Consider the following 26,839-nt stretch of genomic DNA (forward strand, 5'->3'; position numbering starts at 1 on the left):
TTTATGTAGCTCTATATGCGGTTTAAAAATTTTGTATGGCAACACAGTTGTTGGAGTGAAAGTCATGAGTGCCTGACCTATTTTTTACAACGAACTCATCAGCGTGATTGATGCTGGCTTAGCAGTTTTCTCCTTCCCGCGATTACACCGTTAGTTCTGGTGCTGCTGTGTTGTGCAATATGCTTGTTAATGAATAATCATGTGGTCAAAGAGAGCTATGTTTTCCTTGCACTCTAAATCTTTATTAAAGAGGACCTATTATACTAATTTCCGGGCCTTTGTATTGAGTTCTGGACTCCTGTAGAGCAGCTACACACGCGATAACCTGCACAGAAAGTTTTCTAGATCTTCCGGACGCTGCACCTCTTCCTGCAGTGTTTCCTGCCTCCCGCCCAAACGGTCTGTGTAATTTACTCCACCCCAGACCCTCCTCCAGGTACGCCTCTCGCCAAGCCCACACTGCTGTGATTGGTCACACTCCCAAGCGCTCCTAAAAGCTGTCGAAAGCCATTTTTGTCCGATCACTTAAACAAAAAAACCCCACACAGTTAGGACACTGTTAAATTGTTACTTACAGCTTGCTCTTCTGACTCTTCAACACGACCAAGTAACGTTGGAAAGGGGTCAGACTTCAGCAACAGTTTGGCAGATAGTCACGCTTTGTATTTGTCCATGTTCACAAAACAGTCTCGTGTGAAGTGCCGTTGACAGATATACAGATATGTATAGACCTAGATATATATACAGTAGATATAAAGATATATAGAGCATATTTTTCTCTTGCTGGCCGGGAATCAGCAACTCCAACCACTTTTGCCTTGATGCTTGCCTCTTTAGGCACACCCAAACAAACATTTCCAGGGAGCCATATGTGCTATGGTAACAGAGCAGAGGGAAGCAGAGCGGGGGGAGGGCAGGCCTACAGCGCGTGCATGGGCATGCCCATATAAGGAAGTCAGGGTTGCATTGATGTCAGTGGAACTCGGTGTTAAAAAAAACTCTGTAAAACACAGCGTGCAGAGCTGTTCAAAACTGCTTTCAAGTGTCACTTCCAAATGCGCAAACCTCATTATCTGACGCGTTGGCATCTTTTAACACAAGAATATAACATTGTAACAGCATTTATAGGTCAGAAATGAGGGAAAAGCATAATAGGTCACTTTTAAAGGTATTATAACAACAGGGCCCTCTCATGTTGACATGAATGGCTTTACATTTGTAATTGAGGCTCTGCAGAGTCTCATCCAGACACTTGAATATCATCTTACCCAGTATGGTGAGAATGCAGAGAAGAATGGCGATGAGCACATGGACGCTCACTCCCATCTTCTGAGCCACAGCCTTACACTGCGTCGGAATCCGCCTGGCATCGCAGCGACATGCCTGCAACAAGCCAGATGAACCACTGAACCACACTGTTAGGTTGTCTAGTAAGTTATACACAAACACCATCCCAGACCTTGATGGCCACTTTGGTGATGCTGGTCTGGATGGGGCGTCCGCCGTCACTAATGCTCACGTCCACGCTGTAGTCTCTGGGGTCATCCAGATTGAAGGGGCCTTGTTTCACCAGGACGTCTGCTGTGTTGTCTGAACACACACAAATTACGTTTAATGTCAAGCATGACAAAAATCGTCATCCCCATTACTTGTTTGGTCCACTTCCGAAAGCAGAGGCACTGTTGCCAACTTTTCAGTAAGAAAAGTAGCTATTGGCTGTCTTAGAAGTCACTAGATGACGTCATCGTCTAATTTGTATGTCATTTGCATATGATGTTGAAAAATGCTGTAGGGAAAAAAAAAGCATAACCTCATAAGAGAGACAAAAAAGTGAGTAAAAACACCTTAATTAAGTTTAGAACAACAAATAAACTTGATTCTTGGTTTGTTCATTTAAAATTGACAATCATTTCATCAAAATAAAATAACTTTAATATTTTATCTCGGCCAGTGCCCCTCAAAGTTGTCCCATAACACGTTGGCTATTGAGAACTTTTTAAAATTAGCACAATTGAACTGCGAATAACAGATTATGCTGTGTTTATTCAATGGCTCACATTAGCATGACTCAGTGTGGTATGTGAGTAGCCCACTCTTCTGGTGAATACATGTAGTAACAACTGGTTTATCAATTACTTACATTTACCCGAAGAATTGTAAGATAATCCACCTCATTTTACAAATAAAGACAAGCAATAGAGGCTGCACAGCGGCCGAGTGTTAGCATGTTGGCCACACAGTCAGGAGATCGGGAAGAAAAATGGATAAAAAGCGACTTTTCATTTGGACATCTCTATGTGGAGTTTGCATGTTCTCCCTGTGCATGTGTGGGTTTTCTCTGGGTACTCCGGTTTCCTCCCACATTCCAAAAACATGCAAGTTAGGTTAATTGGTGACTCAAATTGTCCATAGGTATGAATGTGTGTAAATGGTTGTTTGTCTATATGTGCCCTGCGATTGGCTGGCTGCCAGTCCAGGGTGTTCCCTGCCTCTCACCTGAAGTCAGCTGGCATAGGCTCCAGCATACCCCTGCAAGCCTAGTGAGGAGAAGCGGCATAGAAAAAGGATGGATGGGGTACAAATAGACTAACCATAAAAGATAAACAAGATTAAGAACCATTTGCGTTTTAGATCTCGCTGTGTAAAACAGGGCGGGCTCCACCTTCATCGTGACTCACACTTTTGCACTTTGGGTGCGTAGAGCTCCACATCATGCTCTGTGTGCCACGGAAGCTGACTGTACACTGTCGAACAATACGTGCTTTCACAATACCTGAAAACAAAACGGCATTTGTTGCTAGTCGCTTTTGAGAAAATATGTCACCAGATCTAGCGACAAAATTGCGAAGCTGGCAACACTGAGCAAAAGCGCTCAAATATGTCTTGTCTTTCCATGACACCATATAGGGAAAAACTTCCTTCCTCATGGATATGATACTTCCTGCTGACCCTGTAGAAATTAGATAAGCCTGCCCCTCATATACTTCCACACTTGACGGAGGACAGCTTTGTAAGTTGAAAAAAACAAAAAAAATAAATACAGGCTTCGCTACACACCTCAAAAAAAACTTTTGAGGCTAATTATATAAAACTTGTTTTTAAGTATCATTTTTAAAATTCAATGATCTCTTCTCTATTGTAAGGTGTGTAGAATAAGATTTGCTGATGGCGCCCACACTTTTTACCCTGAAGACTGATTTGCCCCATTTGACTCACATAAGAACTACATATTTTTGCTATACTGTAATGCTTTACCCGTGGGTACCTCCTGAAAACCTAATAAACCTAAGTCTACTATACCCACAACTTAAAAAAAAAAAAAAGGCTTTGCTACACATCTTATAATGCAGCATGGTGCTTTGCCAGCTATCTGTCAGTCAGCTACAGACGCGGGAGTGCGGCGTTACAGTGTAGACGTAAAAAGTGGATTAATTGCACAAAAGAGCTTCTTGGAGACACACACTTATCGGAGACAGGCAAGGACAAACACACTTCCAATACGCTATCGTGGGACCTCTGAGACTTGTTTGCAACTGGTGAAACATAGTATAACATGGGGCCTTTTAAAAGAAAACAACCGAACCAATAGTCCAACATAAAACGGCAGGCTTTTCCAACAATTAAGCCATTCGTCAAAAGTCCACCAGGAAAGCTTCCTGCTCAGAGACCTTTTTCCACAATGTACAATCACTTGAGGAATTCCAAAAGCAACAATTGCAGGAAAGACCCTGGTGTTCACTCTTAACTTACTTGGACTCATAGAAACATGGAGCTGTGCTTTTGTGTTGACATTTCAACATAAATCATCCAATCACTCGTTATTTTTGTAAGTATTTTTGTAAGTATTATTGTCCAGACTGAAGAACATGGATTAGGAGTAAACTGACTTCTTTAACAAATACTGCACTTGGCTTTTTGCATTTACTCCTGCCTGATGCAGTTGCTTTGTAATTCTTCTTATTTCCAAACATTGTCTCTTTCCATATAAGGAAGATGCATTCTCAGTTACATCTGGAGAGCAATGGAAGAGGTCAGATGACGTTGGTAATTGCGTAGATGGTCCATGAAGGTCAAAGGCCAGCGTTTGTGGTTGCTTTAACAAAAACAGTGGACCTTCTCAGTTCAGGCAGCTGTTTGGACGTTTTTTTTGTCCAAGGCTCTTCTGACAGCATGAGACGGCTATTAAATTGGCCAAAGTGCTAAATTCACCCTCTGACCCCAGTGGAATTCAATCATGTCAGGAGAGAACGTGTACCCACCAGCATGCAGTGGGATTTGAGGCAAAACTAGTGTATTTTACCTCATTTTAGTAAAAAATAATGAGCTAGCCTGAAAAAAACAACAGAATTTACAGTACCTACATTTAGATCTGTAGAAAAACATTTCCCACTTTTTTTTCGCAAATGTGTGCAATTTCAAAAGTTGCTTGCAATTTGGTTGGTTGAGTGTGTTGCTGCAACCCGATAAAGTCCGTCCCTTTTTATGGCAACAACCCGTCTATGTCGACAAACTCTGCAAGACCAGGTCTACCTCCACCGTGTTGTTGTTATTATTAAAAAGTGCCTGCTTAAGTCGACGTCGACCGCTTTTGTCTATCTAACATTTGAAACCCAATAGGCTCATTCTTAGTTGTAGTATTGTTACCTTTATCATTATTGCTAAGCAGCATGAAACAACAAGCGCAACATAACTAGTGTCTAGTTACACCGCATTAAAGTGACTTCCTGTTCAGGGCTAAGTAAGCTTCAAAATAAAAGCTTGACAGCATTAACCTAGATTGTACCACATCAACTAACAAAATTCACCCATTATTATTATTATTATTTTTAAGATTAATAGCCACCGGAAGAAATAATGCAAAAACGGAAAAAACAGTATAAAAATATGTGCAAATGTGTTATTGCTCATTCCTCTGATGTTTTTGGCCCAAGTCACACGTAAATGTGCAAGCAATGGCTAATTTCGGTTTTGGCTACGTAGACAACCGCATCTGACATAAGTCAGCGTCGACTTAAACGGTTCTACTGTATCGTGAACTGTATTGTTCGGATTTCCTACTAAATTATTAGACCAGTAAGCGAGAGTAAAAGTTTCTAAGAAGGTGTTACATGGATTTCAGTGAACAGATATAAACAAATGGGTGTTTATAGGTGCAGAAGAAGCCATGCTGGTGCAGTGATTGACGGTAACATTGCGTCCACATGAAGTCTTAACTATCTCAATAAAAGATGCAAACCCCTTCTTCATCCCTATAGTCTTCTCAACTGCGTCGTCTTTGTTTGACTAGACCGTCTTGGCTGTCTCCCTGGATTGTCACGCTATCCCCTCTACTTTCTTTTCTTCCCTCTCTCAAAATCTCATTAGCCCCTCTCCTCCCAACTCTTCACTGTCTCCGCCGTCTCAGCACATCCGTCTGCCACTAATGCAGCGAGCTCCATGTCGCCGCCAAGGCCAAACACCGGCGGCTGTCACTTTCCTGCTGTAGGAGAGTGAGGAAGGGGGTGGTTGGGGGTGTTATTTGGGGCGACACTGACTGGGACTGGTGATGAAAGCGGGCTTGTTCAGCATGAATATTTTACAGGCCTTCACTTTGCAGCTCGGGCTGCGTCTGCGTGTGTAAACTGAGTGTTAAGTGGTGCTGTCACATGATGTTTCAGGTGGTAAAGTTGTGACTTTGTGCACTTGTCAAAATGTTGCTCTTCTCCCTCATGTCCGTTTCCCGCCACCTCTCCATACTTTGCACCATTTAACTTTTTGGCCAATCGTGTGATTCTACTGAGCCTTATTTCCGGCTGTACGCTAAACTATCAAAACGATTCCTGTCCACACAGATGTACATACACAACTAAAAACGCTGTAATATGCATGCCAGGCCAGTAGGTGGTGATGTGACATTTTAATTACCATTAGCTACACTACATTTACGTAACCCCAACTCGACCCCTTGATTTTTATGTCACTGTACATTTATTTTAAAATAAAGTAATAATTAAAATTATTTCAAATATATATTTTTATTGAAAATATCATTTTGAAAAAACATTTAATTAATTTGATTTAAAAAATAGATTTAAAAATACTGTAATATACATAAATTTTTTCTACTGTTTAGAACAGTGGTGTCCAAAGCGCCGCCCAGGGGCCATTTTCGGACTGCAGCTTGTTTTTTATTGGCTCTCACCATCTTGTAAAAATAAATTACATTTATTATTAATAAGATATGTTTTTGGATTTTACACTAATTTGCTTTGTCACCTATAACATATTAAGATGTTGCTGATTTGTTCAAATAGCTTAGCATATATTGACCTACTGTCAACAAAAATACAAATGCAACACTTTTGTCCCCCCCCCCCCCCCCCCTCCCTATTTTTCATAAGCTGAACTCAAAGATGTAAAAGTTTTTGTACATAAAAAGCACATGCCTCTCAAATACTGTTCACAAATCTGTGTTAGTGAGCATTCATGATTGATATCTATCCACCTCACAGGTGTGGCATGAGATGCTGATGAAACAGTATGATTATTGCACAGGTGTGCCTTAGGTTGGCCGCAATAAAAGGCCATTCCAAAATGTGCAGTTGAAATGTATTGGGGGTGGTCCGGAGAGGTCCAAAAACCAGTCAGTATCTGGTGTGACCACCATTTGCCTCAAATACTTTGTACAGTGTTCCCTCGCTCTATCACGGGTCACCTTTCGCGGATTTGCTGTTTCGCAGATTTTTTTTAGTGCTTTTTTTTATTATATTGTATGAATGCTGTTATAGGCCGAGCATGGCCCTTTAAGAAGAATTGCATTGTGGGAAGTTGAGTGTCTCTCTCTCTCTCTCTCTCTCTCTCTCTCTCTCTCTCTCTCTCTCTCTCTCTCTTCCCTCTCTCGTCCCTCTCTCGTCCCTCTCTCGTCTGTCTGCAACGCTCATTGTTTTCTGCGTCCTGATTGGCTGTAGACCATTGTCAGTCAGTCTTCTTTGTACCACCCTGCCGGGTCTCCTGTGTCATCGCTAGCTTGCTTGCTTGCTAGCTTGTAAATGAATCTTCGGTTTGAAGGAGGAGGACTGAAACACGTGAAGTATTGCAACAATATAATTTAACAAGGTTACAAAAGCACTACAGTACAGCGGAATGGCGCCAGGATGATAACGCATGGTCACAGGAGTGCAATACGCGTGAGTGATTAAATAATTTCTTGTGCCCCACCTGTGGGTTGATCATTAAGATTCAAACAAAGGTTTGAACTTTTTTGAGAGTGTTTTAAACAAGAGAGAAATGTGAGAAAATGTTATTGCCTGTCTGAGAAAGTGTATCAAGTGTACGGTGAGGGGTTTTACAGCCTTAAAATATAATAACTGTTAACAAATGAAGTTGGCTACTTTGTGGATTTCACTTATTGCGGGCTATTTTGGGAACCTATCCCCCGCGATAAACGAGGGAACACTGTACACCCATCCAGAGCATCCCAAACATGCTCAATGGGTGACGTGTCGGGTGAGTATGCTGACAGATCACGACTATGTGTTCAGTTCCTTGCAACATGGGGCCGTGCATTATCATGCTGCAACATGAGGTGATTCTTGTGGATGAATGACATAACAATGGGCCTCAGGCTCTTACCTCTGTGCATTCAAAATGCCATCAATACAGTAAAATGCACCTGTGTTGTAGATGGAATGGCCCATGGTGGCAGTGGGGTTATAGTATGGGCAGGTGCGTATGTTACGGACAGCACACACAGGTGTATTTTATTGACGACAATTTTGAAGATAGCGAGCATGTTTGGGATGCTCTGGATTGGTATACGTTTTAAAATTTGCATTTGCATAATGCTGTGACTCAAAAAACCCACAATGTTTTTGTAAAAAAAAAAAAAAAAAGCATTGAATCTTAGTTAACTACACTTTGTAGCAGAGAAGTGCATGGGTCAAAGAAGACGATATAAAATGTAAGTGTGCAGTATATGACTGTAAAAGTGTGCTTTGAGAGCTTTATTTTCATTTAGTTGTTACTGTTTGCTTGCATTGGAGCCAAGTGGGGGCAGTGACATGCCAAATCCAGCAAAAGAAGCTGCAGTGGGGGGGAAAAAAAAGCTGTGTGTTTGCATCTATTTTGTAATGCACATTACTGCCCCCTACAGGAGTGGAGTGCAACAGCATCTGCCAGTCATGTATCAGCCAGGCATGTTTAATAACAACAACAATGGATTAGATTTATATAGTGCCTTTCAAGATACCCAAAGCGCTTCACAGTGAAAGCCATTAGTCATTCCCTACATCTGGAGTCACAGATGCCCTGGGGTATCCACGGAAACGTGGCTTCCAGTTCGGGCCAACGTCTTCTCCGACCACCACCAAAGGTGAGTGAAGTGTCTTGCCCATGGACATCAGAGTGGTGACTGGGATCGATTCGTTTTTTGTTTTTTTTTGACGACTTCTACCGCCTGAGCCACTGCTGCCGTGTTTACTTAAGCCATGGCGGAGGTCTAGTAATGGCCATTCTGGTTCTGGTTATGACTCTTGTTCATCCATCTTTACTGGTCCCTCTTCCTTTAGAGTTCTTCTTCTAGTGTGCTCCATCTCTCCTAATCCGCATCTCTCCTCCCTCCGGCCTGCTTTCATCTTTTTCTCCAAAATCGTCCTCATCTGTCTTCCCTCCGTCATCAGTTCAGCATGTCAGCGCCCGCGGGCGCCAGCGCACAGGAAATGGATGAGGCCGCCTTTTTCTTTCCCCTTCCTGTTTATCTTTCTGGAACGTGCTGTGTTATTTCAGCTTTGACTTGGATTAAAGAGCAACGCTTCACCTGAATGTTTCATGCTTTCATCTTTTCACACCTTTAATATTTGATGAGAACACTTGGGAACTCTTTTCCTTACCCTTTCATCTTATTATGGGATTGTTCGATGATCAAAAGGCCTTTTTGGATCCGGACGTTTTTGTGTCCTGAGTTGGAGATCTGACGTAAGATGGAGCCGAGCATTGCGTTCAGACGCTAACGTCAGCGTGCACGTCACACTTGTTTACTGCGGTGGATGTACACTCACTCACCACATACCTAGATGTAATTTTGACTTCAAATCAATTACAGTAAAAGTGATACGTGTATTCGAGGCCACCTCTTTCCATTATACTACTCTAATCAATAAATAGTAAAGATGACTGAATGTTAAAGGTGTAATATAAAGTCATAATAAACATTCATCTGCATGCACCTACTACATTAACTGGTATCAACTTTGAAGCAGTTATTCAGCCTAGTGAGCTGTGAGAGTGTCCCCATACGTCTTTTTTAGAACATTTCTTCATTCCTGTGGTTGTTTTTAACAACTACATCAAGACTGACAGGCACAGTCTTGCTCTCATTATGTCCAATATTTGCTGCTGTGAGCTCCAGACAACACTTACCCCACCAGACAGCTTCCAAATCCCTCGTCAGCTTTGGCAGAACCAAAGCGGACGTTTTAGAAGTTTAAATGGTTTCAACTTAAAAAGAGCGGCGCTGAAAATGGAGTCGCAGCGGTTGCATAGCAACAAGGGGCAGCGGCAGACCTGCCAACATGTATGCATTTGCAAGTGTTTGATTATGACCCTTGAATGCGCTTGTACGTGTCGCTGTTGTCCAGGTACACATTTTGTTGCATTCTGCTGAGTTTGCATAATGCTCCTGTGTCAAGGCACCAGCGTACGCTCCTGCCCATGCACACCCTCGAATGTGCTGAATGTGACGTGCACCACCCAAAAAAAATCTAACCAGAGACTGTAAATGCTGTGATTGGTCAGCTTGTACTACATTTCCTGTGTGTATATGGCTTGTTTGCCTTCTCCTGTAATTTCTGATCAACATTTGCAATAAAAATGATTGTTGCAATGCATCAGTTAGTTCCAGCTGCAATAACTCCCCTTCTCTCTTTAACTACCATTGTTCACTTGCGGAGAAGGAAGCTAACAAGCTACATAGTCGACGAGAGTTGCTCACAGAGCTGACATCATGTTGCGTGCTCAACCCCGAGGCAGGGGGGTCTAAGGTGCAGCCCAAGGCAAAAAAAAACAAAAAAAAAGCATAATGTAACAAAAAACAACAACAACAACAAAGCAAAAAAGGCATAATGTAACAAGAAAAAGTTGAATTGTTGTTACTAATAACTATTTCAATATCTTAAAATATATATATATATATATATATATATAAAATTAGCCTTTTTCCCAATTTAAAACATATATATATATATATATATGTGTATAAATAAAAATATCACTGGCCAATTTCTTCAAGTTTGGCAGGCCTGCAGAGGCCGATGCAATGTTTAGAACAACAAGAAGACGACTATGACTTACTGCCAAAGTCTCTGATGGAGAAGTTGGAGCTGGGACTGGCTAGGCTGAAGGTGAAAGAGGCTGGCTGGTCGTCTTTATCTGTGGCTCTCAGAGTCCCGATCACCTGATGGGAGAAACATTGAACGTTTGGTGCTGAAGAAAATAACATTAAATAAAGGTTAGAATTTGTATTTGACTGAGGGAAATAAGTATTTGATCACCAAGCAAAACGTTGTTTTCTACATGGTGGAGAAACTAAGCACAGAGGTTGTATTTTTTTCACCAGGGGTGCACGCATCTCAGGAAGGATTTTGGTCAAGGAAAATTAGAATTAGTAGAAATTGCGTGGTTGGGCTCATATTCAGTATTTCTATGCCTCCAAACACATCGAGTCCACTTGATACCAAAGAACTCAATTTTGGTCTCACGTGACCACATCACATTCTCCCAAGACTTGTCTGAGTCATTCAGGTGTTCGTTGTCAAACTTCAGATGTGCGTGTGCATGTGTGTTTTTGAGCAAGGGGTCTTTGCAGGCACCACAGGATCTCAGTCCGTTACAGCAAAGTGTGTTCCTAATGCTTTTCTGGGTTACTATGCTCCCAACTCCATTGACAACTTTAACCAGCTCTTTGGATTAAAAAAAAAAAAAAATCTGTCTCTCTGTTAGAATAAACGTACCATAAAACTTCTGGACTGTTCATATCTTTGTAAGGGGGTAAGTGCACAAAATAAGCAGTGATCAAATACGTACTTTCCCCACGGTATTTATCTTGGATTGCATTTATTGTGTGAAAAGAAAGCGAACCAAGGGGCAAATGGGGAAAGTTTACAAAGCCATCAACAGATTCTACAAACGTACTGTCTTTGCAGTGTCGCTCTCACAGACAAAGATCTCGTCCACAGCCAGTTCGGGCTTGTTGTCATTGACGTCCTCGACAACGATGTTCACTTTGACAAACGACTCCAAACCTGCAATCAGCAATGGACAATCACTCTCCGTGCACCGTGTTGTTTGAAAAGGGTGTTTTTCAAGTGAGTCCCCCGCAAGCATTTATGGCGCTGCCAGGTGAAAAGAAAACAAGCGTGTGTGTGGTGTAAAATAATCCTGTCAGGCTCAGCAAGGACGCACACAAAGACGTCGCCATGCTGCCGTGTCGCACGGAATTCAGTCACTCGCATTGATTTTTCTACCTCTTTTATTTTATTTTCCCTTATGTCAGCTATGTGTTCTAAAGCTGTGAAACGTCTGCATGCCGCCTCGCTGTTATTGGCTGATTAAGGTCAATGGACAAAAGGGTTTCTATTTGCGAGCTGTTTGTTTGTCACATTAAAGCATTCTAATGTCTCCTGACTGCCATTTAATGTAGCAACTATCTTTAGTGCTTTTAGTGCTGTGTGCGGTTCACTATAGCAGACACCTTGTGGTTGAGGCTCAGGGGACCACTGTGTTCCCTAAACATCATGACAAACACTAAAATAGATCTTTGGGTGCCATCGGTTGCTTGTCTAAAAATACACAGTTTGCTTCGGAGGCTGCTGACAAACAAAGAGCTTCTCTAATGTGATTTTACCGCCTGCTCTCTGCTCTCACTGCGGGTCGGCCAGGTGTGTTGGCAACGTGTTAGCATTATCATTAAAAAAAAATCCTTCTTAACAGATGCCATACTGCTTTTCCACCACATGTGAGAGGAGTAGCTTGTTCCAGAGAGCAAATAGTGTGTTTGGCCTCTGCAGCTCTCTCCCTGTGTGCACGTTATCCCACACATGGCTTCCATTTGCCTGTAAGGATCCATTGTTTTGAAAAGGATTAATAATAATGGTGTGTGTGTGAGGGTGTGTGTATGAGGGTGTGTGTGTGCATGACGCACCGCTTGGCTCCTCTTGGGCTTTAACTTGGAACATGTGCGTGGCCTGCAGCTCACGGTCCAGAGTCCTCAGGGTGGACAGCTGCCCTGTGATTGGATTGATAGCGATTGGACAGTCCTTGTCCAAGATGGAGTATCTGAGGACAGAGAAAGTGTTTTTCATTGCAGTGTGTGTTTGTGAGGATCTGCATGTTGAATTACAGCAAAAGTGAGTCGAGTCTTCACGTTTCAGCAAAGATTTTATTAAATCTTGTAAAGGGACAGACTGTTGTAGGAAATAAACTTAAATATGCTTCAGAGTAGTCAGTGTAAAGCTTGTATAGCAGTATAGATTTACTATCCACTGAAAGTGTTATTGTCAAAATTGTGAGTACACCTCACAGTGAACATGTCCAAAGTTTGTCCTTAGTGTGAATATTTAATGAGCACAATTGTTAATTAGCTCTGCCTTAATCCTCTTGGGCATGGAATTGACCAGGGCTGCACAGTTTGTTACTGGAATCCTCTTCCACTCCTTCTTGATGACATCACTGGTGGAGGTTCAACATCTTATGCTCGTCCACCTTACTCCTTCCGCTTGAGGATGGGTCTGGAGGAGATATACTTGGCCACTCCATCTTCACCTTCATCTTCCTCAGCAAGGCACTGGTCATCTTGGAGGTGTGTTTGGGATCTTTAGCATATTAGAAAACTTTCATGCGGGGCAGTTTCTGCTTCTCTTCACAGTACATGTTGGCGTTCATCTTTCCCCCCCAATGAGCCGCAGCTCCCAGTTGCCAGCAAGGCCCCCACGCTGCCACCATCATGTTTGACAGGAGGGTAGACACAATTATATTGCTTCTGACTTCTGTTGCGAGCCATTTAGACAATAATTGCTGTGTGTTGACTCATTTTCAGTGGAAAGTAAATCTATACTGTGATACAAGCTATACACTGACTACTACAAAGTATATTAATTTAAATAGTATTGTCCCTTGACAAGACATACCATTATTAAAAAATACTTGCTGAAACATGAGGGCAGTCCTCACTTTTGTCAGTTACAACATATTGACAATGTAAAACAATATACAGTACAGTTGCACCCCAGTTTTTGTTAAGAAAGCCAGACTGCTGTATTTATCATTTCTATGTAGTGCGTCGTACCGGATGCTTTTGTTGGCTTTGTCGGGATCTCTGGCGCTGATTGTGCCGATGTTGTTGACAAGTCGTTCCTCCAGCACCTTGAAGGTGTAGATGGGCTGTGAAAACACGGGCGCCTCGTCCACATCTAACACCCTGATGTTCACCTGCAAGTGTGTTGATGGTTTAGGTTGTTTTTTGTTTATTGGACGGTTGGTTTGTCAAGGTCTGTCTCTGGTTGTGTGACATTTACCTGTGCTGTAGTGACAGCTGTGGCCACATTGTCAGCAGGGAAGCGCAGGTTTCGTAGGTTTTCTCGCACCTGCACGGTAAAGGAGTAACTGTTTCTGGTCTCGTAGTCCAAAGCCTGAAGAAACAGTTAAAGAGTATTAAGTCAGTGTATATAACATACAACAGTACAGCTGTAGAAAGGCTCCTTCTTATCGGGGTTCATGTTACATGGGAGTCAAGCCTCCATAAAGCACATCTGGACAGGATTCTTTATCCAACACATGGTCAACATTCGCTATTTTTATGTAAAATACTGTATTTTAAAGAATACTATTCATGTTAATGAGACAATGGACAAAAGGTAGGCTTTTTGGACAGTGTGTGAGCACTTTGGGGAAGACCCTTTTCTGTGGTTTATTTCGGACATGCTTAACAAGTTACATTAAAGAACATCACATGTTGTACAATTCAACATGTCCGAAAAGGAGTAAGAAATCAATTATCTTCTAGAAAGGTGGGATAAACTATACATTTTGCTCATTTTTCACCTCTTGGAAGCGGGATTGCTGTGCTCATTCAACTTCCTCTCAAACTCTTTTTTGATCAAGCAGAGTGTTTCACGCCATGCATACAATCGCCTGTCTGTGTTTCATTTACACTTTCATGTCCACAAAAATACAGTGCCAGGCAGCACAATCCCCCACCTTGCCATTGCTGCAGGTATTAAAGGCGGCTTAGTGCTCAGCAAGCATGTTTTATCAGTGAACCGGACAGCGCAGGTAGATGGCTACATGCTGCTAACTGGATTATTCCCGCTAACAAGGATGCTGGGCCGCCGGCTTTCAGAGGCTCCAGTAAACACCTTAACTTGCGTGCGGCCCATCGCCGGCGTTACGGGCCACGCCGCTTCGGAGGGGGCGAGCCAAGCGGAGAGAGGATTGGGTTCGATTCCACGCCAGAGCAGCGCTTGCTTCCCGGGAATGCATTTTCTGCCGTGTGATGTCTCTAAATACTTTATCTGAAGAGCGTGACTCAAAGACGCGGTAAATATCTCTGCTCAGCAGACGCACTTGAAATGCTGCACAATATTCATTATCACATGACGTTCAAATATGTGAGGGCATTTTCATACTTGGGGGAAATAGTGTCTGCTGCCTTGATGCTTATGTTCGTTGCTCTTGGATGTTTTGTAATGCTCTGATGCCGAATGCTATTTTTGGGCCCCGAGCCACTGCAGATAAAAGAGTTTTTTACAACTTAAATACCTGAAACGCCACATCAAACCACTGCTGCTGCTGCTCGGGCAGATTCAAAATACACAATCCACTTCTAATTCATTTAAAAGAGCACAAAAAAAGTGAAATAACGTGCCTGTCGGAGCATGAGGTTGCCGTCCTTGTTGAGATCGAGGTCAATGTAGAACATTTTGTTGTCATTGGGCAGGGAGAAGATGGGCTCCTTGTTTTGAATCTGATCCCTGTCCTCCAGCTCCAGAGTCCCCATCCTCTCGTTCAGCTTGTGGTCCTCCGGAACCTGCAGCTCAAAAATCCCTGCGGACCAGTCCCAAAAGTTAGAATATAATTTATGGAGGTTTTTCTGCCCTAATATTTGCCAAGGTTAGCAAAATAACCAAGCAGTATCATGCCGCTTTTTGGCAATCTACTGTTGGGGTAACATCCACAGTGGTAGGGTGTAAAGGGGTGGCGCTAGACAGTGCAGCGTGTTGATCGTGGACATTGAATGGTCACACAATACAAACACGAGAATAAAGATGTCCTCCATTGTAGTGCTTTGTTTACTGTGTGGTCTTCCTCTTCTTTGTGGAATCCATTTGCACCTTACTTTGTGGCAGCATGCCATGATGTCATAATACTGCTTGGAAAATAGTTCCCAAGCAGCGAGCAGCAATTTAGCATTCACTGTGAGCACCATACAAGTGTACAGTGTGGCTGCAGCATCAAATTTAACAGATAACCAGATGTTTTCATTGTTTAGGTCTCATTGTGTTATACAGTATTTTGCGAAAAGTCCTTACGTCTGGTGAAGGAGGCGATGTTGTCATTGGTGTCACTGATGGTGATAGTGACAGACGTGGTGGACGTGCTGCCAGATGCCATTCCCCTCATGTCCTGAGCCCGGACCACCACCACGTACTGGCTCTTGGTCTCACGATCCAGAGTACTCGTCTTGCAGCTGATCATACCTACAGACACACACATTTATAGCACTTGTAATTCGGCTTGTAATGGTATAAGAACAAGAGAAGAGCTGAATGTCAACCTGTGATGCTGTCGATTTCAAAAGCAGAGAGGTCACCATCCGGCGTCAGAGAGTAGCGCAGCTCGCTGTTAGCAGTAGTGGGGTCGTCGGCATCGGTTGCCCTCACTTCGATCACCTTGGTTCCTGTTGAGATGAGTCCAAAAATGTATATGTACATCATATTTAAATAATTGGTACTGCTGTTTCCCATTACTGTACCTATTGAAGACCTCTCCATGATGGAGCCATTGTAAGTTCTAGGGAAAACGGGGCTGTTGTCGTTGATGTCTGTCACCTGGACCACAAAGTCTCCCGAGTCCTCAATGAGCTTGTTGTTGCCGTCATACAGCCTGGCGGTCAAATGGTACGAGCTCTTTTCCTCTCGGTCCAAAGACTTGCTGACAAACAGGTCACCTTTCTGGTCCACGGTGAAGATGCTGTTTGCGCCTTCGCCTTCGATTTTAAACCTCTTCACCTCCACTCGCTGACTTGACTTGAGCTGGAACAAGACAAGAGAATAGTGTTAACATGTCCACAAAAAAATAATTGATTAGGTTTAAGGTCTGTCTTGGTCCATACTACACCAGACTATGATCGTTAATCTCCTCCACCAAATTCCATGTAAAAAAAACCTTTTTTTTTTTTTTTTTTTAACAAGCAATGAACCAATCAGCTCCAATTTTTTGTGGATTCTTCCTTTGTTCGTATTTCACCTTTCTACCAAGTTTGGTGGAATTCGGCCTTGTCCTTTTTGCCTTATCTTGCTTAACAGATGCCAGGGAACAGTGAAAGCTCAGACCTCCCCCAAGGCCGAATAATCCCATTCATTTATTACCTGAGACATCATGGAATTATTAGTATACACATCCAAATTCCTTGGCATATCCCTCCATAATGTTTTTGGAAGTGTTTTGTTGATCACATGTTTACCTGTCCGATCTTGTAGGGATTGGGTGCTGGTTTCTCCTCTTCCACGTAGAGTGAGTTCCAGATCCATTCCCTCTTTTTCCGGGACAGGACAGGATGGGTCTCCTTCTTCACAATGTCCCCAACTCCTTGCCTCTTCGACCCCACTGCTGCAGGAAGGCCCGACTCCTCGGAAATGCCTGGCAAGATGGACCAGGCCACGACGGCCACAATCCCCATGGTCCAGAGGCGAAGCAAAGCCATGATCTATGGAGGCGAGAGGGGAGGAATAAGACGTGAGGATGAGGAGATGAGAGACATTAAAACCACTTATCAGCAGTGCACAGACTCCCCTTGCTTTGCCAAGGCGAGACACTCACAGTGAAGGCCAAGGACCCGCCGTCCCCTTACAAGTGGTCCTCTGAGCTTGAGGTCCGCCTATCTTTGAGGACCAGGACTCTTAAGCGTCTCGGCATGGGACCCAAATGAAATGTTTAGGCTGTCATCATGGGAGCGCACTGAAAGCATTTCACTCCTATGTCCACATGGGGATTTATTAAACATGGGGCTCTGACCCAGTTTAGGTCTTGACCCGCTGCTGTGCTGCCACCGAGATACAGATGAGGAAGAGTGAGACCGGAGCTGACATTAAAACCACTTAGCACGTCTTGTCTCTGTCTGCCATAATGGAGGCCACTTAGCCAGCCGCTGTTTGACATTTCCGATGTTTGATCCGTGTTTCTTGTTCCCACTTGAGAGACAAGACTTTGGGTCTGAAGGACAACTGATAAGTCCGAGCGTTAAAATGCAATGAAGCATCGTTGCTGTGGACGATAACATGCTAGGGGAGAAGTTCAACTTCCACCTGATGTCATCTGGCAGCAGGTTGCTAGTGCACATTCCTGACGTGTGACTTCATAGCATCTACACCCCGATTCTTTCACCCTGGATCTTATCACTAATGCATGGATGGGAGAGTTAAACCAGGAGATTTGTGCAGGGAAATTACAGAACGTACTTGAAGAAGAAAGTGTGGGAAGATGACTTTTAAAAGACATGCTAGTGGCTTGTAGCAAACAATCTCATAAATATTGTCATGCATCACTCTGGGTTGAATTGCTGAACCGACTGACATCCCAAAATAACCCCTCTGTCATGATTTAAAAAGGAAAGCATGTCACAACCGGCTTTTATGGGTTGTGTTGTGTGTAAAATGCATAGCTTTCCTAACGTGACCCAATTTGACCTGTCAATTTGCCTCTCCCCCATCAGTTACCCTTCATTCCCTCCTCAATGTCTCCCTCACTATCCCCGTCTCCCTCTCTCAAACTCTCCTCCCCCCATCACCCTCTGTGTCTTTGCACCAGATCATCTTGGCAACATTTCCTTTCCTCGGTGCGCTCTGACTAGATATCTCCCGTGCGTCCCTGTGGACAGATTAGCGCGTCTTATTGTCTGGCAGCCATTAGTGGCAGGCAGGGACAACGAGAGATTAGAAGGCAGGGATTATTCCGCCAGCAAAGTCGTCTCCCTCTAATGGCCTAATCTCGTATTGTGGCGACCTGTGCTGACCCCTCGGTGCGGCTCGTGGTAAATCAGCTCAAACAAAGACGCCCACCACCACTTTTGTTGCCATTTCATTTTCCCCTCGTCTTGTTTGGGAGGCTTTGTGCCGCTGTTCTTTCATTGCTATATTCATTAAGTGTGTGTGTGTGTGTGTGTGTGTGTGTGTGTGTGAGAGAGAGGTGCCGCCAGTGAATTATTTACTGAATTAAATTAGAGCTGGCTAAATAGTTAGCCTCCAAATGTATTCATCTCTTTTTGCGGCGCACACCTCTGTTCAGGCACACAGCTCAATGTCAGAAAGGTGGCGTTTTTTTTTAGGTCTAACGAGATTGCATTTTTTATAAAGTGTTTTGAATTATAATGAACAATTTCCTTCAAGTAAAGTAGCTAGTAGTAGTAGTAGTTGTTGTTGGATAGGCAAAAAAGCAAATATAGGTCATGTATTTGTAATCAGATTTTTCGGTACGCAACATTCTATATGGCAGTGGTTCTCAACTGGCTTGGCTGCAGGACCATCACACTTCAATGGCAAGTCATGACCCAAATTGCGTGAATTTCTGTGCTCAAATCTCTCGCATACAATATCTTATATAAGATTTTCATTGCATGGTATAACTGCTGTTTTACCATGCACATGACAATAAAACTCTCTTGAATCTTGAATCTTATATTTTAAAGGACTGTTTTCAACACAAAGTGAACTGCAACAATAAGCCACTGTCTGTTTATGGCGCGCCCTTCTCCAGCATACTGTATATCTGCAGCAATCATTGACAGACGGCACATTACGTCTCCACTCGATGTCCTTCCTCTCCCACTCAAGCTTGACAGTCGCCCAGAAACATGACATGCACCTCCCGGCGGCATAGCAAGTGAGTAGCGCAGACAAGAACGTGAGGTGCATTCACAGACATTGGGTCATTACATTATTTTAATATTTTTTTCCCAGGCAAAGAACTGCGACCTACTGAAAACCACTCTGCGACCCACCTTTGGGTCCCAACCCACCAGTGGAGAACCACTGCTTTATGGTACAAAGGCGCTCACACGATGTGTAAACGAATACATTGCAGTCATGGTTAGAGAGAGTGCCAAGTGGAAGCCAGACCTTGAAAACCTATTCCATCGTTAAAATCTCTCGTTTGGGAGCACTTGGCTTTCCCATTGAATTGGGTAAATGGACCAAGACAAGTGGAGGAGACGAAAGCAGTGTGCTGCCATTATAGGGCTACAAGCTGGAACCATCAATGCTGCACTTCAGCCAATATTTTGTGAAAATGAAATCATTTTTCACGCTGTTCAAACCTGCAAACAGTTTGTTTTTATATTTAATTTTAAAAATCGTAAAAGCTGTACTGAACCATGATTATGGCATACTTGCCCCTGATAGGTTATAATAGAGGGCATTATTTTATCACGATAACTTTAAAAATAACGCAAATATAACATTAGTATTGTTACAGTTACAATCATTATCCATTATCAGTATCATATGAGCTCCACTGATTGGCTGTCCTGTGGGCGGGGCTGAATGGGGCTGCAGAAAAATTTTAGAAGCAAAAAAAACATTAGAACATTAGAACATTAAAAAAAAGTTTTTGTAAATTATTACTTGAAATTTTATGTAAAAAAATCGAGATATGGGCTTTTTTGATTGGAAAAATTGGGCGCGAGCCTCGTGCTGGTGGCTTCCATGCTAATGAGCCAATCCACTTCTGTGTTTGTTGTGTGCAGAGAGAACTTGGCTGTTTCATCTCCTCAATAATAAGGTTGCTTTAATCAAATTAAGACTAATTAGTGGGGGTGTCACGATACGCTCAGCTCATGAGACGATACACGATAATAGGTTCACGAGAAGGAGACAAGATGATATTTTAACATTGCTTTTAAGAAAACTACAATGGCAAATTATAGGACTGGCCAAACAGACTTTTTTATTTAAAGGAGTCATAAAACAATGCAGGTACACTTGTTTTATAACTTTGCGTGCATGACCTAAGCATGATGTTTTTAGCTGTTGAACATCTTTCCACAAACGGAAACAAAAACTAAAAATGATCAAAGTTAAAGTAATGTAGCTGCTACTACTAATCATTTATGTTGATGTGTAGTTATGTAAAGACACATTTAAAATAGATTGCAGATTACAGTACATTAGTTTATGTTCACCCAAAAGAACTACAATTCCCATGATGTTTAGAGTGTGTGACCAGGAAGCAGTGAAATAGATGCTACTGTCACATGTTCTGATAGACATGCAGTGATTTTGTTTTGACTTGACAAATACTTTTATCAATTGTAGAATTACTACAGCTTCTGCTTGGACATTATGTGTATTATTTTGCAAAGAAGCGATGCCATAGTTGAGTCTGATTGGCTTCTGTCTGCGCTGTTCTCTCGAGACAGCTTTTCTCTACACGTGAAATATCATCCCGTTTTAATTTCGTGACAGCCCATCAGTGGTTTGATAGAACACAAGCTGGTCCCTGAGGTCAGGAAGGGTGGGGGCCGCTGCTTTAAAGGATACCTGTGTGCATATGAACCTGTATAACACATATGTTATTTTAACTATAATGCATTATTTCTCTGCTGCTATGAAACATGATTGTGTGTGTTTAGACCATGATACGCCGTTTATTCAACAGTTATTAAATATCTTCCATATATGTTTGTAAAAGTGCAGCAGCTTGAAAAGTATTCAAGCGTATCCTTAGAGTAGGTGAATAAACACTCGCTGAAGTTCATTTACAGTAGTCATAACTAAGATTGGGATGAACATTGCCCATCCTTGAGATGCGTTCACTGACATGTTTCCTGCAGAATCTCCTCACCCTTTATTTAGTTTCCTTCCTCTAAAGATACACAAACACAAACAACGTAATTGCAGCACACCATTCATGTCATCATACTAACGCTAAACACCTCACTTGACACTTCATTGAGTACACCCTCAAAAGGGGTCCTATACTGAAATTCTGCTTTTTACAAGACAATATGTTCACTTGTTCCATGACACTGAACTATTCATGAATTCAGAAATGTACGATAATTAAATGATGTTATGGATTGTGCCTGGGGAAGGACGTTATAACTCAAGTTCTGTCACGTTAATCATAGATAAAGTAAGTCATTTATTAAAATCAAAGTCCTTTAAATGAGCAAGCAGACACTATAGTAGTGAGAGAAAAATGAGTGTTTTTATTCACATTAGCCCTGAGCAAAGCTGAAGTTCAAGCAGAGAAAAATAGGGGAAAAAGATTAGTTTTATTGAAATTAAAGAGTAATTTAAAGTTGCTATGAGGACAATGTTTAAATAAAGACTTTCAACAACTATTTTATGTTGGTTTGCTGTTTGGAGGATAGAACTGATACAGGTATATCAAATATCTATGGACTTGATACAGTACATGTCTGTATGGAGGCCCTATGACCAGATGATGATTACAATGAGGACAGATGTGCCTTCCATAAAAGGTCATTTTACGAGCAGGGGTCTTAGTCATTCTCTTTAATCAGCAACAGGAAGTGTAAACACAATGCCTTCTGGGAAATGTCTCTGCTGCCTTAATGAAGGCTGCTGATTAGCGAGAGGACACTCCCTTCCTGCTTTTCAGCTGCCATGTTTGCGTGCTGCCTCCTTTTCCTCCTTCTCCTCCTCTGTTCTTCCACTGTTCTGTCTTCATCTCGTCATCTCGTCTGTCTCGTCTTGTGTCGTCATCCCCCCCGTCAGTCATCATCTTCTTCTTCCTGATCCTGCCCTGCCTTTTTCTCTCGTTCCATGGAACCTGCATTTTGTTCATCATTGGCTATTTCTGGCTCACATTTCTTATTTCCCTGTCATTCTTTTTACCGGCTAACATTTTTTGTTCGCTCCACTGTGTCGTCACATTAGCATGAGATAGCATGAAAGTCGAATATATCCGGAAATGATTAAGTCACAGAGTAAAGAACCATAATTGGTAACCTACTGTAAGCAGTATTCATCTCCGAACAAACAGTCAAGGAAAATAGTGATAGTAAATAAAACATTTCTAATGATGTATATCAAAACATGCTGTATGACACTATAAGGAAGTATAGAGTTAATAATATGTTTTTAAAATTTCCCCCCCAAAATGGTTTTGTAGAATTTCAGATCCCAAAAAAATACGAGTTGTTTTTTCTTGAAGTAGAAGAATTTCATGAATTTTTCATAATCAACACAATGTTGGATTACTAGGAGGTCCTCTGTCTACGTGCAAGTTCCTCTCCGTTCCTAATTTCACTGCGCTTTTCATTTTCACTTTCTTTTTCTTTGATGCACTGACATATCTATCAGAAGAGTCTGCCTGGACTAAAAATTATTTCTCCTACGTATATAATAATACAGAGGCCGCACGGTGGCTGAGTGGTTAGCATGCTGGCCACACAGTCAGGAGATCAGCAATCTCCGTTGGGCATCTCAGTGTGGAGTGTGCATGTCCTGCCCGTGTGTGCGTGGGTTTTCTCCGGGTACTCCAATTTCCTCCCACATTCCAAAAACATACATGTTCGGTTAATTGGCGACTCCAAATTTTCCATAGGTATGAATGTGAGTGTGAATGATTGTTTGTCTATATGTGCCCTGCAATTGCGATAGGGTGTACCCCGCCTCTTGCCTGAAGTCAGCTGGGATAGGCTCCAGCATACCCCCGCAACCCTAGTGAGGATAAGCGGCATAGAAAATGGATGGCTATAATATAGAATACACTATTAATAATTTATGGCATTGTGTCGTAACCACATAATGTTGTGTACACCTGTATATAAAATGTGCCGTAAATTTATTTTTGAAATATATAATATTAAACACTTTCCATTAACAAGATGTTTTCATAAAAAAAAATAATAAATTGAATAAACATGATAAGTTTAACCCTTTAACGCCTGAATTTCCATAAACTCTGGTGGTGCAAATAGAGATGATGGTGCTTTTTTCTTTACAAAAACATTTATGGCTGTTTTTCTTGCATTTTTAATCTTGGTAATGCCCATAAATTCCCATTGTTTCCTATTTATTGGCATAAAAAGTTGCCAGCTTTGAAACATATAGTTAATCAAGAATCCCCTCCTCTTGGCAGTGAAGAATTCATGTCAAAATGGGGCATAATTGTGTGAAAAATGTAGCGTTTTCAGCATAATGTGATTGTGTTGTTCAGTGTCGCTGGAAAGTAGTTGTGTTTAACGGCAATAGGGTGCTTGACTTTTTGTAGCATATCTTCCTCGATTATTGCAATAACATGTTGCAGAATGTGGCATGGTGGAACGTCTGATTATCATCTCATTCATTTTCAAACTAATTCTCATCGCCCTATTCCCCTCATTATTTACCTCGAAGCTGTGCAGAATAAACAAGCTGCAGGAATATCAGTAATTACATGTGAGCGTTGTCCGCAAGCAGCAGACGACAACACGCTTGTCATTGTGTGAGTGGCAGACGACTCTGACCTACTTTTCACTTCAGCTCAGGATGAAATACACAAACGACAACCACAAAACTTTGTCTCATCTGAGCACTCACGTGTCTCTCTCGCTTCACAGCATATGTTTCCATTATGTATTTTGCGTTTAAAAGTCTCAGATACATGTCGCCCTCGGTCTTTGTACGAGTTCAGTTCCCACGACAGCGATGGTACTTGAGTTTTAGTGTAAGTCAGAACTTATCGCTGAATTATAGCTAAATCAACACCTAAGTCAGCCACGCTTTACATATAAAGTACAGTCATAAAATCATTAATTATGAAGTAATAAAAAAGAGAGAACAACTCTACTTTTATCCCTGTAGCCAATGTTGTTTTCTGAGCATTTTACAATGTCTAATGCCACACAGGGCCATTAGAAGAGTCTGCCTTATGCTTGGGAGACAAAAGGACGGGGAAAAATTGAACTAAAGGCTGTATGTAGCACTTGTAACTAGGGATGTCCCGATCCTATCTTCTAGGATCGGGATCGGCTGCTGTATTTTGAATATCGGATAAAATCGACTTCCGCCACAAGATCGTGGCGATCTGGTCAATAGACGTCTTTGGCAGTCAACGTTACTTTTTGTAAAGACATCAATAGACGTCTTTGGCAGTGAAAGAGTTAATATGTATTCATCAGAATAACGCTACCCACAGGGGTTGTCGCAATTTTCCATAGCTGCCGCTTGAGAAAGCAAACTAGTTGAGACGCAGTCAGCAGCGCCTCTGCTGGTTGCAGCCAAGTGCTGCACTCTTATCTAATTACTGTGTCTCTTGTTTTCAAGAAAAAGTTGGTGATTTCGGCTGTTTGCTTACATGAAAACTGCATTTTGGAGCAAGATAATGTAACATTAAAAACGGACAGTGTGCAGTGTTTATAGTTTTACTTTAGTTATGACCTGTTACCTCACACTTTAGAAGCACAGTAAAAAATAATGCACAGTTATTATTCTACATGTAAGTTAGACAATGGATTCTCAAACTGTAGCACCGCCGCTGGTACGCAGACCCCATTTATTGGTGTTCTGGTGTAAAACACAGAAAATACAAAAAAATACAAATTATATTGGAGACACATACTGTACATGTAAAATGAATGTTATTGTGTTGACTTTTGTTGGTGCTAATTTGCAAACTTGTTTGTTGTTCTGACAGCGATAACAAGTCTTCATTTCCTCATGTTTTGATGTTTAATTGCTAAGTCCCGGTACACTTTGCCTTCCGGATTTAAATGAAAACTGTGCGACTGATGAGTTTGGAGTCTGGTGTTAGCATTGCAACGTACAATATTTGTGTATCCTGTGCTGTTTGAGACATCTTGCTGGTGTGGTCTGGTGTTTGGGTGTTGTGATGTAATCAGACCTCACAGGAAGTAGTTGTAACTAGTAAAAAGCTGTAAAACGACTGCCATGCTAAACTTTTCCACTTTTTCGGACATCTTGAGCTTCCTGTAGCGCCATCTGTCCAACCAAATATGCACTGCAGGTGCTTTAGCAGACATGGCCCACTGAGGATGAACCTTCAGGCCTTTATTTTTATGTACACGGTGTCCCTAAAGTCTGGATATACTGTATATAATATAATACACAAAGAAATATACATTATAACATACATTATGCAAACAAAGTTCAATTTAAATAAAAATTACTTAACTACAAATAATTAATTTGAAAGGGAAGAATTTTAAGAATTAAAAAATATGTTAGATAATAATAATAATAATGAATATATTACATTTATGAAAATACTTTTAAAATCTTTTTTTATATTGTATTATTGAATCGCATTTTATATACACTTAATTACATCTTTAAATATTATAATTTAAAAAAAAAAGAAGGATTTTATTATAAGTTTTAGGGACACCGTGTAGAACAGAAAAGTCTCGATGCCAAATCTGGATAGCTTGCCACATAATATGAAAGATGAAATGCTTTTCATGGCCTTAAAGTGATTTTTGACAGTGTTTGACCACAGAGACTCCAAAAACAGCAAATAAAGTGTAATGTTTTTTTTTATGTCTGGCACTTTGTTGTTTTTGGTTGTAAAAGCTTCTTTTGACACAATTTACTCCTTCTATCATCACCAGTGTGTGTGTGTGTGTGTGTGTGTGTGTGTGTGTGTGTGTGTTTCTGTCCACGACAGCAGCGTGTGTCTGTTATCGAGATTAAAACAGGTTTAATCACCGAGCAGCTTCTAACAATCTGTTTGCAAGCCACACCAGGAAGTGCCCCACACACACACACACACACACACACACACACACACACACACACACACACACAGTGTCCTCAGTGACACCCTGTCATGTCAGTTAGCGTGCACTCGACAGCCGTTCACATGTTGTCTAGTTCCTTGTCACTCCTTCGTCAATCACACCAGTCCAAGTGAAGTCGTTAGCAATGATGTCAGCCTCATTTCACTGACACTAATGGCCGCCTCTCATCAGAATAATAATACTAAAAATTTCCGGCCTCTCTGTTGGACGAGAAGCTGTCATTCCTGTCCAAACTGCTCGTAAAAAAATTGTGAATAGTAAGAAAGTTTAATGGAGGCCAATTATGGTGCATTAATCAAATGGAGATTTTCCTGTTCGTGTCCAGAATGATCATGTTATTCAGGTTGTTCTTGGTTGGGTATCATTATAGGCTAGCTAAACGTATGGCCCAAATGACCTTAAATGGTCCTTAATCTCTGTCAAATCCCACTTCCGTAATAGACATCATGTTCTTCAGTCGACGGTTTGTGCCAGCAAAAAAAGGTTTTGTACTTGATCACTCTTGGAATGAACATTTTAGACTTGAAAAATAGCCTTTGTAAGATTATTATTTTGCTGTGAATCACAATATGGGGCCACACGGTGGCTGAATGGTTAGCATGTTGGCCGCACTGTCAGGAGATCAGCAAGATCTGGGTTTGAATCTCCGTTGGGCATCTCTGTGTGGAGTTTGCATTGTTTTCCCCGTGCGTGCGTGGGTTTTCTCCGGGTACTGCGGTTCCCTCCCACATTCCAAAAACAAATTGGCCCGACAAACACATCTTGATTCCTGAAGCAGGTAGCCAATTCAGAATTTTAAACAAACCTTACGCTAAACGCTTTCTT

At 41.8% G+C, this 26,839-nt stretch overlaps 1 protein-coding gene across 1 annotated transcript in view; it reads right to left on the reverse strand.

The window, feature by feature from the left end:
- cdh5 (cadherin 5) overlaps positions 1-26,839 on the reverse strand; it is a 44,982-nt gene that overhangs the window by 11,788 nt on the left and 6,355 nt on the right. The window contains exons 2-13 of the mRNA XM_054799199.1: positions 16,715-16,957; positions 16,004-16,283; positions 15,806-15,928; positions 15,561-15,728; positions 14,897-15,075; positions 13,548-13,661; positions 13,319-13,461; positions 12,176-12,309; positions 11,167-11,276; positions 10,327-10,429; positions 1,460-1,590; positions 1,269-1,383 (exon numbers count right to left, since the gene is read on the reverse strand). Coding sequence (XP_054655174.1) covers positions 1,269-1,383; positions 1,460-1,590; positions 10,327-10,429; positions 11,167-11,276; positions 12,176-12,309; positions 13,319-13,461; positions 13,548-13,661; positions 14,897-15,075; positions 15,561-15,728; positions 15,806-15,928; positions 16,004-16,283; positions 16,715-16,954 — 1,840 coding nt within the window. The 5' untranslated portion in view covers positions 16,955-16,957. The remainder of the gene's footprint in view (positions 1-1,268; positions 1,384-1,459; positions 1,591-10,326; positions 10,430-11,166; positions 11,277-12,175; positions 12,310-13,318; positions 13,462-13,547; positions 13,662-14,896; positions 15,076-15,560; positions 15,729-15,805; positions 15,929-16,003; positions 16,284-16,714; positions 16,958-26,839) is intronic.

The sequence above is a fragment of the Dunckerocampus dactyliophorus genome, chromosome 14 (assembly GCF_027744805.1).
Source record: "Dunckerocampus dactyliophorus isolate RoL2022-P2 chromosome 14, RoL_Ddac_1.1, whole genome shotgun sequence".
In the NCBI taxonomy this organism is placed as follows: Eukaryota; Metazoa; Chordata; class Actinopteri; order Syngnathiformes; family Syngnathidae; genus Dunckerocampus; species Dunckerocampus dactyliophorus.